The sequence below is a fragment of the Plectropomus leopardus genome, chromosome 11 (assembly GCF_026936395.1).
Source record: "Plectropomus leopardus strain MGB_pleo_1.0 chromosome 11, ASM2693639v1, whole genome shotgun sequence".
Taxonomy (NCBI): Eukaryota; Metazoa; Chordata; class Actinopteri; order Perciformes; family Serranidae; genus Plectropomus; species Plectropomus leopardus.
In genome coordinates, this window is record NC_142186.1 from 15,331,255 (window position 1) to 15,346,139 (window position 14,885).

Sequence of the window (14,885 nt, forward strand, 5' to 3'; positions counted from 1 at the left end):
TGCAATGTAATCAAACAACACAAACATCACAAAAAGAAAACACAAAAACATTAACTATGTATATTTAGCATGAAGTAGATGAGAGGTCAGTTTAAATCATTTGCATCGAGCCAACAAATCAAACAACAAAGGGGGGGGCTGATGTTATAAAAACTATAAAAAAGATTATTGAAGGTGTTCCCTCATCACTGAACACACGCGTGTTCATGTCCATTCTTCCCTTACCTTCACTTCCCCTAGACTCTTTTGGAGTCGATGGTGGATGCAGCAGAGTCTTTGTGTCCCCATGTGATGAAGAGGAGTAGTCTTCGTCCAGAGCTCATGAAGGCCAGCTCAACCAAGATTGTCGTACCCAAAAGCTTCGTCACCAAAACCCTCCTGGAGCAGTCTGGGGTGGATATCATCAACAAGATCAGGTGTGTGTTTGTTGAATAGTGTGACATGTATGCAACTATAGATTTCCCCAACAAATCACTGAAGCCTGACCATCACTCTGTCTCTCTCTCCCTGTGTCAGTGAGGTGAAGCTGAGTCTGGCATCTTTCCTGTCTGATCGTATTGTCGATGAGATTTTGGAGGCTCTCTCCACCTCCCAACTAACTCTGGTAAGATTAAAATCAACAGAGCCCTCTACTGGCTCCATTCATAATGGCTGTTTATTTCTCTCTGAAACTCCTTTTCATCTTTTCTATATCCTCCCCTTTCTGTCAATTCCTCACTTTTTCTCATCTCATCACTCTTTTTCTCTCTGTTCACCTTTCCTTCCTGCTTGCCTATCTACATCTTCTTTTCTTTTTTGTTCTCGTCGTTTTATCTTACCTTAACACCTCTGTTTCCTCTCCTATCTTGTCCTCCCAGGCAGACCATCTGGTGCGGCGAGGTCGTCCCTTGGTGCAGCAGGAGTCGGTGGATCTGGACGTCCCAGAGGAGAAGATTCCCAAACGGGCATCAACCGAGATACTGGAGGCTGAGAGGCTGGAGGATCTGGAGACATGCATGGTAGGTTTGAGTGGTTTAACTGTCCATTATTTGTTTTATGATTCATAATCTTGGTCTCCTATGTTTTTCATGCAATTGAATTTACAGTAAAATTAAATAATTAAAATGTAACCTGTAACATTTAGTTGTATTAAACAGATACAAGCATTTAAACCTGCTTAATATTAGCCTCTCCTGGAAAAAACACAGAGCCAGCCAACTTAACAGTTAACCAGGACGACTGAGAAGTAATTTCAGTATTAATTAAAAAAACTAAACTTTTTTCAAATTGCTACATACCTGTGCTGCTTTTGTAGTTGGGTTATATGTACTCTTATCAGAGCAGATGTGTGTGGAGACACAGCTGCCAACCAAAGTTACATGTTTCCTGAAATAATTGTGTCACATTTGATTATGTGATAAAGGAAAGACAATTGGAAACATTGTTTCCTAAAAATTTGTATAGGAGTGAAGTATACTCCGCAGGACTAGGTTGGTGGCCTTTTTATGTCAATTTGTCGTAGAAAATGAGTATCACTGTAACCATGAATGTGAGTTGTGGTGATCTGGATGCAGGCTACACTCAACAGGACGCTGCATGTTCTTTTGTATCTGGTCTTGTCTGCTTCTTTGGTGTCTTTACTCTTGTTTTCCATCCCTCTGTTCTATTTACCTCTATCTTCACCTGTTTTACATGAACAACTCTTTCATTTTTTGTCTTCACTTGGCTTTGCTGTGTGTTGTCTTTCTTCCTCTTCAATTTTCTTTTCCTCTGTTCTTCCTTCTCTTTCCACCTTTGCTCCATGGAGATTTTGTGCTGCAGTGTAAGTACTGATGGACTGTCCCCCCATACTCTCCTTTCAATCCACTTTTCGTCTTACCGTTCTGCCCCTTTTCTGTCTTTCGTCACTATGCCTGCCTGCTATACCGATCTCTGTGCTGTAGCTGTTTCTATAGCACAAAGAGCCTCATGTATTTAGATATGTGATCCCTAAGATTTATTTTAAATACAGCGTCCAAAAGTCACAGTACGGTGAGTATAGAAGGATGCATTTATGTATCATTTCCTCACTTGCCAAATTACATAACATTGACTATGTCTACATGCACAAAATGTTCCAGCTTTTGTTCCAATTTTGATTAGAATATTCATCACATCAAAATATTGAAAAGTGGAATGACTGGAGCCGCTTGTGACATTTGATTTCTGATTGATTTTCTTGATTTGATTTTGATTTCTATTTAAAAGTGGTCATATTCCTTTAAGCATGCATCTCTTGGTGAGTTGCATCCAATTTAGTATGAAACCTTGACTGAGATGCAAATTCCAAATGCGTTGCCAAAATGTCCAGAAAATGCTATTAAAACCCAAAATGATGTGAGCATATCCCACATGTCTTAATTGGGAAAAAGACCTAATTTCAAATATCCAAATGATTATGTTGTTTACATGACCCACGTAAAATTTAGAATTTTGTCATATTCTGAATATTAGTGTGCAAGTAAACATAGTCATTGTTGAATACTGATATTTTAAACTGTATATTTTTCTAAATGCATCGAGCCACATTGCACTGCTCCTCTTCACTTAAAGTACTATTTCTGTCATCGCCACCCTGTAAATGTGGATCACAATGCAATATAATATGCAACACGTGTTACTGTGTTTACTCTACCAATTTATGAAGACAGTGGAACGAGTTGTTTTTCTACAACCCCAACAGTTGGCCCAAGTCTCTCACATGACATTTCGAAATACATAATGAGGGAAATTAATTAAATTCACAAGTGTGTCTTGTTAACATTGATTAAACCTGAAAGGTTCCCTTATACATTTTGATTGGGATGTTTGTGTTACTTGACCTTATGCTGTCATCATGGCACATATTTAAACTAACTAAGGAAAAACAATGCAAGATGTGTAGGTAATACCTGTAAAGTTTATAAATTATAAAAACAAGTTAACGTGGATTATTATAGTCTTTTGTTTGGTCTTAGCGCAAACTGGCAGACTATAAAATGTATAGCAGTGTATAGTTGAAATTGGTGTTGATAATTAATAATTGTTGACAATATTGCTTGTTCATTTGTTGACCCAGGATATTTTAATTTTTAAAGAACATGGCTTATCAAACTTTAAAGCTCAACCAATCTTGAATAATAGAAATGACAGTTTTGATATTTTGTTAACAATTACCATACATTTTATTTGACATCTGATGTGCTCCTCTTTCAGATGACGCCTAAATCCAAGAGGAAGAGCATCCACAGCAGAATGCTTCGGCCAGTGTCTCGTGCCTTTGGTAAGCTGTTAAGATATATATTAAAAAGTTTACTTTTTATATTACATTGAGCTGTATTATACACTGGACTTATGAGAATGCTTTCGCCAAGAGGAGAGTAGCCTGCACCTCCAGAGAGGCTGAGATGGACTTACTGTAGCAACTCCAATTCAGCCACAGCTAAACCGCTAACTCAGCATGGGTTGTTACAGCGCTGGATTTAACCTGGGGAGTTGGAGTTTGTCCTTGCTGTATTTGAGTTGCTCTCCTCCCAGCTAAGTAGTCTCATATGCAAGACTGAGGCAGACAGCACACATGCTGTCTCCATAGAATATTACTGCAGTAGCTTTGAAAATGGCAATATGGAGCACTGAATTTGATAAAAAAAAATTACCTTTAATTATGGATCCCACGACCTTTTCACTGAGAAAAAAAAGTTTGTATATCCACATCCATGGGTGTGTGGACACTGAAAGAAAGCAAACAGGCATGAACCCTGCCTACCTCCCTCCCTTCTTCTGATTCTCTGGCAGGAGAGCAGAGCAAAGCCTGGGTCAAAGGGGGTTTGCTCATAGCAGGCGAGAGGAGAACCAGGGCCCGCTGAGCATGTTGGAGGTTTTGTGTTGAAATTTGTTTTCCCATTTAATAGTGTTCCTCACCTGTTAATGCAAGTGCCTTGGTAGATAGTGTTAGGGATTGTTTGTTATTTATGAGGGGGGAAAGGATTAGTGCAAAATGTGTCAGGCAATTAACATTGGAAAAGAAAAAGCAGGGGAGGGACTTGTGTTTTTTTACTTTGGCTTAAGTGAAGGACATACAACTTTAAATGGTAGTATTTTGCCTGTATTTTATGTAACCTCTGAACCCCAAACCCTGCTAGCAGGTTTGAAAGGCATATTTTCTTTAAATTTGCACAATCACACCATTTATCATAGTCAGGAACTGTAAAAACAAAGTTTCCAACAGTCCTTACTGCACTGACTCCAATACTACCTATATTTGGTGTGAACATAAAAAAATGTTACTTTTGATGGAGGGAGGGTGATTAATTAAGAAAAACATTTACAACTTCAGGGATAAGATGAAAAAAGGTCACACTCAGCCACCCCCTCCTCTAATAAATAAAGTACAGTCCCTTAGTGGGTTTGGGTCAGGTTTAGGTAAGGGTAACATATTGATGTGGAATCAGTCTTCAACACAACATGCTCCAAAAAGGGGTATGTGGATACTAGAGGACAGTCTCAGTATGCAAACCTCCTGCCTTTTCTCTGGTTCTCCAACATGCTTTGTGGGCCCTGGCTTGACTCTCAGCCACCTGGCTCCTTCCCATAGTCCATAAGCACCCTCCATACAAGCCACACTAACACAGGCTTTGCTGTGCTCCCCCGCAAAAGAGCCAGAAGAAGGAAGGGAGGTCAGCAGCATTCATGCCTGTTACCCTCTGCTCCATATTGCTGTTTTCCAAGCTACTGTAGTAATATTCCACAGAGATGGACTGTACTGCAGTAACACCACCTAAAGATTCCACGAAGGCCAGGTACCCCAAACTGCTGTCAGGTGCATAAGCACAAACACCCCTGCATGCCGCCCGGCACACTCTGCATCCGATCATTATGCCTGTCCCTGCAGGTGGTGGGCCCACAGGTCGATGATACTCATGCTACCATTCTGCATTTGGTCTTTCAAATAATCCCTCAATACAGTATTAATGCTACTTAGACCTAATGACAGGTAAGAGTACATGAGATATTTCATGTATATCTAACAATAAACATCATAATGGCTGTCCAACTTACAGAAATGGAGTTTGACTTGGACAAGGCCCTGGAGGACGTCCCTATCCACGTGGAGGATACTTCAACTTCATCTCAGACTCCACCTACACCATCTCAGGTCCTGCCAAAACTGGAGCAACGTACGCCAGGAGCAATGGTAGACCTGCCATCTGAGGAGGAAAAAAAGTTGCAGCACTTCACCAAATTGCGACCCCGTCGGAACAAGAAAACACATTCCAGCAAAATACCTGTGAGTAAAGCTCAGCAGCTTTGCATGGATTTTTCAGGTTACGTTCAAGACAGTAGTAGCCCACAAAGAAGCTTACTCTTATTTGCAAGCGAGATAACATTCAATATAGAAGATTCATGCAAAAGATGAGTGGACCTTTTACCAAATATGGTATCAGATTCTTCAACTTACTCTTTCAGCAAATCAACAGTACGCCATCTCAGGATGGGGAGCAGAACGGCCTCATGGGAAGGGTTGATGAAGGTGTGGATGAATTCTTCTCTACAAAAGTCACCAAAATGGATTCCAAGTAAGGAATATACTTTATGCGTGTATGAAGGACTGTGCATTTTAATATTGATTTTCCAGGAGAGATGTATTGAAATGTACTTGTACCTTAAGTATTTTGTGTCTTGTTTGGTTTTCTCTTAGACGTTCCAAGGGTTCAGAAACTCAGGATGGAGAGAAGAAGAAAAGTAAAGGAGGATTCCTCAACCTCATCAAACGTTCCTCCAAATCCGACAAATCTGATAAATCGGACAAAGCAGATAAATCAGAGAAAAACCAAGCAGTCCCTCCAGCTTCAGGTACATCCTTAGTCTCTGCAGCCTCAACGCCAGCTTCCATCCCTGAGGAGCCCTCCTCTCCAAAGGTGGCGTTAAAGAGCCCAGCACCTGAGCCAAAGTCCAGGTAGAGATGAACATTTTTCTGTTACAGAAAAACATATCACCCACTTAGTTAATTTCAATGTACCAATCTGCCCCAAATTACCTAATAATTCTTATCTTTACTGCAGAGACACTTCCAGCCGTTCGCAGCCCACAGACTACAGCAGCAGCTCAGACCGCTCAGAGGAGCTGAGGACGCCTGATTCCATAGACGAGCCCTGGGAGTGTTCAGATGGCAGGGGCAGTCCTCAGGGTGGCAGGCGGTACCCTGGGTTGCAGATGATGGGCAGCGGCCTCCTGGCAGAAATGAAGGCCAAGCAGGAGAGAAGAGCACACAAGGTGAGGCTATGTGATTAGTAATCACCTGGGTTACAACTAAGGACAGAAAGCAACATGTGGCGAAAGTCTTGTCTGATTTGAACCTGGACAAGATGATTTTGGTGACTCCCCTTATTGAATATAGTATATCTTGCACCACAAACATTTGTGTTGGTCCTGATTTGCAAGGCTTTTTTTTCCAGACTGTTACAAAATTAGCTTGACAGTTTATTATTAATGTCACAAAAAGCAGCTGACAAAATTTACTTAACTCAGGGTTTGACTTGCTTATTTTTGGGGAGCTTTTTGTCATTTCATCCTTTATAACTTTTAAGTTAGGATCATGGGAAGTTTGAACATCCTCAATTTCACAGCAACTAAGCACTGTTAATCTGCTGATGAGAGCAGTGTGTTTTGGTTAAAAGCTCTTCAAAAAGTGAGTAAGAGGACCTTGAGTTTATATTATATTATCAATTAAAAAAGGATTTTCTACTCATATTGAAATCAATATCAAAACCAAATACAGCAAAGCCATTTGTTACATAAATAACAGCAGAGCTTTAAGGAAAAGTTCAATATATATAAAATATATATCAAAGTTCAGTATATATAATGCTGCAAAGAAGGAAGCTTGCATCAACTCGCGGATGAGATCATTGTGCTTGTAACAGCACAAGATGTAAACTTATGGTGTCCTCCTCTGCTGAGTTGTAACGTTAGCTGGCACACTGGTGCTAGGTGAACTGGCAGTAGATGCACACAGAGCACCACAAGTCACATGCTATCTAGTTCCATTATATTTGAGAGAGACATCCCTATGGCCAATGTCTGCAATATTCAGCTTCTTACACCAAAATATTATAGAGTGTAAACAGCTCAACAGTTAAGAGGAAGAATATGTATTTTTGATTTGGGGGGTGAACTGTTCCTTTAAAACTTGTCCATGTTAATAATGGAAACTATCTATTTTTAGTTATTAAAATCAAAAAAAGATGACAGTTAAAAGTAAACTACAAAAATGAGGCTCATGGTTTTATGATAGGTGCGCAGCAGTGAGATATAGAGAGATTCTTTGTAAAGTAAGGACAGCTTTAGATTTTGTTGGGGGGGACAAAGCGCTGTAGGTGTTCAGTCTCAGCTTGTCAAGGCTGTTTTGTTTAACGCTCACTAACTGTGAAATTCCAGCTGGGAGAACTAAATAAGAAGCGCAGACACAGGCGCGCACACAGATGCTGAGACTGTTTATCTTCAGGCTAGTCATTGCGCCTGTCAACATGTTGACATAAAACAAAAACAACTCTGATATTCTGCCAGACAACAAGGTGAAAGCAGGTGGGAAGTGCAGAGTGGAAGAGATGGAGGCATGAACAGCAAATGGACTAAGTGAAGACAAGACAGTACGCTGATATGCAAATTCTCTGTCATGACTCACTGCAGGATGTAAATGTGGTGGGAATATTTCACCTTTAAAATTCCCACATTCACTAAAATGCCTTAAACTATGAGTTCTCTCTTTTCAACATTCACAGGTTAATTTCTTCAAAAGCAAAAACTGAGATATTTAATTACTTAAAATAAATGCTTATGTGATTCAAAGGCAGTAGAATTAGCGAGATAACATAATTGTTTTTGTTTGTTATGTTTGGTTCACTATTGATGCATCAGTGTCTGAAATATGAGTTGCTACCACCTGTAAATGTGTTCACTAGATGTATAATAGGGCCATCACAGTGTGTGTAGTACAGTAAGAGGTTTATGGTGTTAGCGGCATTAGGGAATTTTCTGACCTTGTATCAGTGGCACTAAAGCTTCTACCGCCATCTGCTTGTGCTGGCTTGCTTCCAGGTGTGTGTGTGTGTGTGTGTGTGTGTGTGTGTGTGTGTGTGTGTGTGTGTGTGTGTGTGTGTGTGTGTGTGTGTGTGTGTGTGTGTGTGTGTGTGTGTGCGTGTGTGCATGCGTGCATGTGCGTATGCAGGTGAAATGGAGAGAGCTATTCAAGTGGCAGGTCATTAATACAAAGCTGGGGTGTGTGAGCTGTATCCTGAGCATTTTCTAACACAAAGACGCCCCCTTCTGTTTGAATGTTGCTTGGCAGTGTTACGTGTACATGAGCACTTTCACTGCCCCCCCCATCACTGCTAAAATAAAAGCTTCAAACTAAAAATATATTTGATTTGAAACTGACTACAACGTGTAAATCATGTCATACTCAAAAAGGTGGCAATAACATTTTGCACAGTGTTTATTTATGTATTTAACCATACAAGGTAATGGGTTAAAAAATAAAATTAAAAAATTCTCACCGTTCTGAACTCGTGCATATAGTAATCAAATGTTTTGTCCTTGTGTCTCCCCCAGTCTTCCAGCCCCGACAGGCCTGACAGCAATGCGACAGGTAAGTGATCTTACCTGTCAAGAAAACATGGAAAAGTTAACTTTCAACTTAAACGTTAATGATTCATGAACACCTGCACCTAGTTTTTTTATTTCCATGTTAATTTTTTGTGATCTGTTTTCATACATTGCATAAACTTCTTTTTTTTAAACTTTTTCTTTCTGTGTGTCAGCAGCCAAGCCCCAGCCCGTCATTTCAGAAAGCAGGTCTCCCAGTGGCTCCATTAATAAATCAGACCCTCCAACTGGTTCTCCAGAGAAGACGCCTCCTCGTGGCGAAACCAAGCCCGACCCAGCCCCTCGTCTCAGGGCTACGTCTTCCTCCAGTTCCCCTGGGGGACCAGTAAGTCCAAAACCACCAGTGCCACAGGGGGCAAAGCCCGCTCTGGCTGCCCGGCCCACCATCCCACAGAAGCCAAGGACCAGCAGTACCAGCAGGAGCATAGGTACAAGTCTGAGCATGATTAACACACTGGGGGGGGATTGTTACTGCAGTAATTATGTTTTTATCTTCCTGTGAGATTGTATGACAGATGAGATATTATTTGTTTTAAGGTGATAATATTTGTTTTCTGACAGATGAGAGTTCAGATTCCCCCAGCAGTGGCGGTGTGTCTCCCAAGGTCACAGTTCTTCCTTCCACACTGAAGAGAACGATGTCAGAGAAAGACAAAGAGGGCCAGACTGGAGGCTCTGCCAACAAAAACACTCAGGATGGTGGGTCACAAACTCTCTGTCAAAATCTTTGCGTTATCTTCACTTAGCCCATTCACGTCATGGTGTTAACACCAATAAATAAATAGATTTTCAACTGCAGCGAGATGAACATTTGATCAAAAATCAAAAAAGCATCTTCCTCCAAACACATTAGCAGTTCCATTTTTCTATCCCTCACCAAAAACCTGTCCTTTGCAAAGAGCAGATTTTCTCTAGATAGACTGGTAGATGTTTGATGTCACCGTCAGGATTTGACAGCAGTGTTATCAACTATGTAACAGTCAGCCTGGTGATTTTTGTCTTTGCTCTTTTTGTGCATTATATTCTCTCCTTTGGTCTCACTTTCTTCTCTCTGCTCCTCCTCCCTTCCCTTTTTTCTCTACTGTATGTTGTGACTCTCCCCTCTGTGGTCTGTTAGAGATACACACATCTGATTCATGTTAATGAGCATGATTTTGCTTTCAGGCAAATAAGAATTGTCTTTTGAAACTGTTGGCGTGCTTTTGTTTTTCATTTGATAAAATCTGTGTTGTTTTACGTATATGTATGCGTATCAAATGATTCAGTGATTCCAGCTACCCACAGGGATTACACTGCAGCCTGTTTATGTGTTGCTGACTGCTGGGGTTTTGCTAAATACAGGACCAGATTTAAAATTTGTTGTTCCCATTAGTCACTTAAGGCACAAAAAAATTGGGGAAATAGGGTCCAAGTTGAAAAATTCCAAAGTTACCTTTTAATTACAGTTACATGTACCAAGAAAAAATCTTTTCTCAAAGCAATGTCAACACTCACTGTCAATTTAATCTTCTCTGTCTCTTGTTTTCAGTGAGGGCGGGGTCTGTGTCAGACTCTGTTCAGCGACCCAGCGCTCTCCGTGCCAACTCCGAGGATCATGGCTCCTTTAAGACCAAGGACCAATCTTCAAACCCAGACAAGGACAAGGCAGCGGGCAAGAAGTCGTCAGACTCTGGGGAGGAGGCAGACAAAGACTTTATTTTAATATGAGTAAAACAAATTTACAGCAAAAATCTGTTGACAAGCCTCACATTTTCCTTTAGAAAAGCGACTAAGGGGGAATCTCATCAATATGTTTTCATTTATATTAGAGGTTGTACCTGTAGGTCCTGTCTGACCGCAAAGTACAAATCATGTTTGGTTTGCAGGAAGACCTGCTGTAGTATCAAGTAATACACTGTGTCAAATTAAAATTAGTTTGATAATCTATGAAAAAAAAATTGATATTGACACTTTGGGGAATATCTCCAGTAAACTTTTCAGTCACCTAGTAAACCAAACTGTGCAAAAGTCTCCTAAGAGCTTCCTTCTCACAAACAGCCTTTTCTCCTTTTTGTCGTTCTACTCTCTGCTGTCAGGTGAAAATCTCACACTTCTAAATGATGAAACTTTTCAGGATTTGAGGAATGATTCCTGGGGTACACTCTGCTCATAAATACTGAAACCTGAATGACACGTTTGTAAACCACTAGAAGAAAAAAAAAGATGCTTTCAGGAACCTGCAGACTTTTATGCAAAGCACAGAGAGAGACAGAGAGAATGTGAAACTATGAGTGTACATCAAAAATCTCTTTCTTTAACTAATGATCTACCGTCTTGTTCCTTTTTGTTGCAGTAGCTCCTCTCCCAGGGACCAAACAGATGTAACAATAATACCAGGATCACTGTACTGTACTTTAACTCAAACATACGACCAGACCAGGACCCAATGGCATTTTATCATTCAATATATTTGTATAGATTTTTCTATATGCTATTTTCAGCAAGTTATGTCAGAGGTGACTGAATCCATTATGCAATTCTTTATTTTCTTTTTCAGGAAAAAAACAGTTTCAGCTGAGAATCTCAGCCCACCACAAATCAGAAACACACTTTTCATGTAGCTTCCTATCAGCAAAACTAAATGTCACTCAGAGAAGACTACCTGGACTCTTGAATGACAGCTATAGACCATAGCAATCATCCCAACCGAAATCGTTTGTCTTCGTGTGAGAGAGTTGGAGTGACCGTATGAAGTGTTGCTTTAAGAGGACTGTGGTACACTTAAACTTCACTGATAACCAATCAATAAGGCTTCAGCACTGTTAACTAACACTGTTCTGTGCGTTTAGACACTGTGGAAAAAATAACATTTATATTAAAATACCTTTACAATGCAGATATCTTTTATGCGCTGTTTATATGGGAGAGGAGTATCTGTCTTTAAAGTGCAATACAGAGCGCTATCGTAAATATTTGAGTTTTTTCATGTAAAGAAAAAAAAAAACAACAACAACAAACAGCTTCATTTATAGCTGATACTCCTCAAAACAAATGAGACTATTAAGCATTAAACTACACAGTCCTGCAGACTCTGTGTTGCTCTTAAAGACAGATAGATTGCTCCCTCCTTATTTCACTCTTGCATTTATTTCCCTGGTGTGCTGATGGTCCAATGAATGCAAAGAATTTGCTGAAAAAGAGGAATGTCAGATAATCTGCTTGAAGGTAAAATGGAAGACTTTTACTTCCTATTTCAGCAGCTTTTTTGATCCAGATTTTGACAATAGCCTCTTCAGTCTGATCTTTGTGTGAAAGCGGGACACTGAGGGAATTCCAGCCTTTAAACACTTCAGATTTGACCTCCAGGGTTTTCAAATTCAGTTCACTTTCACTTCATTCTCTGCAATGACAATGTTTTGAAATTCAACCTATAAAACAAGTTGACCTTTGTTTAAAAATGTAAAATATAAATTGAATGCAGTGCCTGAAGTGAAAGTGCACTGGAGGTAGCTGTGTTTTGACCACATGGACCTCCAGGCTATTATGTATCTAGCAATTTCAGGAGCTAATTGCTACACAACACCAACAAAGCTCTCAGGCTGATTCCTCTTGTCTTTGTCTTTTAAACGCAAGAAATGCCCTTTTCACACTGCTGCACAGTCAACCAACAGAAGCTCAAAAAGACCTGGTGTTCAAAATAATTCATCTTTTTTTATATATATCTGGAGATTTTGGGGTAACTCATACCGCTACAGTTCATACCCTTATTGTTGGATTGTTTTCTTTGATTTAAAGCCATGCAGTTTAACTAAGACTGGAAAAATAGGTTGGGACAGACAACCTATTTGCAATAGATAATGCTGCATTCATGTCATATTGGAGTAACAGTAATTACCTGTAAACTTCTAAATACCATTAAAATCCAAGTCATTACTGTAACTGAGATTTTTCTAAAATTACCTTAAAACAGTAAACAAATATGAATGCCTCACATCAGTCTAAAATTCAAGGAATATTAGTCTGACTCACAGGATGCAGCCTATTTTAAATACAATTTTCCTCCCCTTCCGCTATCTGCATCTAACTGTTTCTAAATCCTTGTTGCCAAGCGGAACAAGTCACATAGCCAGATTTATCTCCACATTTTATTTTAGCGCTGTGCATGATTCAACAACAACAACAACAACTTCAGAGTGAGCAACCCACATGCTTAAACATCCTTTAAGGTTTAATCACACGTTTATTAAGCAGGCATTTTCCCTTTTAAATGCCAGGGCTCGCCTCTCCATGTCCAAATGTTCCATCAAAACAAGTTCCCTCCTGTCACATTTTTGAGGGCACTGCCCAAAACAACTGTGACTGTTTCAAAGAAATACAAACAACCAAAAAGTTTTTTTCCCTTTGTGCAAGGTACGACAGTTTCAGCCAGACCTTTTTCCAGTGCTGACAAAGCACTAAAACAGGGTGTGGAGATAGGTTTGGATATGCAATATTAACATATAGTTAACTCAAATTTAATGAATATAATGCTAACTAAACTGTCAATTCACAGTATTTTAACCCTTATCCAACTAACTTCCATAAAAACTAGGGCTGTAACTGAAGAGTATTTTGAGAGATTCAGTTTATTGTCACAGAGGAGCAAATACACCAGAAAATATTCACAACTAAGAAGCTGGAATCTGAGAATTCTGACTTTTTTTCTTTAAAAAATACTGAAACTGATAAATAGATTATCAGATAAGTTGGCAAGTAATTGTTGACAACTTATCAATTAATCACTTCAGCTCTAATTTGACCGATGACAGAACTGCTGGCATGTCATAAACATAAAAATCTGCCTCATTTCTGCCATTATCCTACTGTATATGACATGGCTGCAGCATTGTACCTCAAAAGCATCTGTATGTGAGATCCATCTACCATTTCATTGTGTCACATTAACCACTGTGGAATTACTGGAACTTTTAACTATCTAGTTGTGTGCCAAACTGTGCATACAAGCTCAATCTTTATGCGCAGTGTGAAAGGGGCACAATTTGTATTTTGTTGTACTGTACAAGAAAAAAGTCAGGGCCAAAGGTCTGGTGCACCTTTTCCTATGGTGTCTAACGATGTCTTTTTTTAGGACTCTGATAAGATGTCGCTTCTTTGTCACTAATCATGGCTCAAAAATAACACTGTTCTTGCTGTATATAGTTAATCTATTCTCTGATGCCATAAACTGCTTTGATTAAAAGTCTAACTCTGAAAAAACAAACATAACTTTTTATTTGAAATGTGTGCCAGCACACTGAAAAGAAAAAAAAACACTACTTTAACATATGTTTAAAGTGAACATGGCTGTGTGTCTACATTTTCCAAATGCAAGGAAATCATGCGGATACATCTCTGTATTTGCTTTCTGTTTGGGATTTCAGAAGCAGCTGGCTGTGTTTCTGTCAAGTTGTGCGAAAGACTGATCTGTTCACTCCTGAAAAAATGAGCATCCACTTATTTTATGTTGGTGCACGAAGAGTGGAAAAAGTGAAAATAACCAGTAGCATTGAGTCTACATGTGTGTGTGACTGCATGATGTGGCTATGAGCTGTACTGTATGTATATATGTGCTTTCATACATGTAGGAGTGTGCGTGTGTATATATGTATGTGTAATATACGCACGTGTAATATACACACTGTGATACATTCACACGCCTATGTGAACACAACAAATCCTATTTTGTTTTGGTACTAAGTACACTACTATACTAGGGGTTTGTTTGTAACTTATTTGGAATAAAAAACAGTGGCCGGTGATGTCTTGAACATTTTCTTTTCCTCTCACATGTACATTGTGTTCATAAATGTAGAAATTAACTCTTTGTATGTATTAATTTGTTGTTACATGTAATCAATGTAATGTTACTTTCACCATGACTCAAAAAAAGATGATGCAAAACATTCTCTCTGAGCTGGAAAAAAAATGCATATGACATGTGACATGCTCATTATCAGTCTTGATATTTGTTCCATTTTGTCATGGATCAATATGTTTGATTAAGTCTTTCTGCTGATGTTGGACATTTCTTCATGTGAATATTAACATTGATTAAAATAATTTTACAGGCTTTAAAATCTGTGCTTTGTCGTTTGTTTGTTTTTTTTTGTTTTTTTGTAGCTTTTGTTGAAGATCTGCTTTGTAGTATAGCGATAAAGCCACCAGATGGCGAATACAGTGTTACAGTACGCTTTCTCCCTCACACT

At 39.3% G+C, this 14,885-nt stretch overlaps 1 protein-coding gene across 2 annotated transcripts in view; it reads left to right on the top strand.

The window, feature by feature from the left end:
- LOC121945717 (F-actin-uncapping protein LRRC16A-like) overlaps window positions 1-14,756 on the top strand; it is a 109,186-nt gene extending 94,430 nt beyond the window's left edge. Inside the window, exons 27-38 of one of the 2 annotated variants that reach the window (XM_042490014.2) lie at window positions 241-416; window positions 517-604; window positions 858-998; window positions 3,214-3,280; window positions 5,058-5,284; window positions 5,464-5,573; window positions 5,696-5,953; window positions 6,060-6,270; window positions 8,608-8,644; window positions 8,817-9,089; window positions 9,223-9,360; window positions 10,190-14,756. In XM_042490014.2, the coding sequence (XP_042345948.2) occupies window positions 241-416; window positions 517-604; window positions 858-998; window positions 3,214-3,280; window positions 5,058-5,284; window positions 5,464-5,573; window positions 5,696-5,953; window positions 6,060-6,270; window positions 8,608-8,644; window positions 8,817-9,089; window positions 9,223-9,360; window positions 10,190-10,368 (1,905 nt within the window). In that variant the 3' untranslated portion in view covers window positions 10,369-14,756. The remainder of the gene's footprint in view (window positions 1-240; window positions 417-516; window positions 605-857; window positions 999-3,213; window positions 3,281-5,057; window positions 5,285-5,463; window positions 5,574-5,695; window positions 5,954-6,059; window positions 6,271-8,607; window positions 8,645-8,816; window positions 9,090-9,222; window positions 9,361-10,189) is intronic. The other variant, XM_042490015.2, reaches the window with a different exon arrangement.
- Window positions 14,757-14,885: the final 129 nt, after the last annotated feature.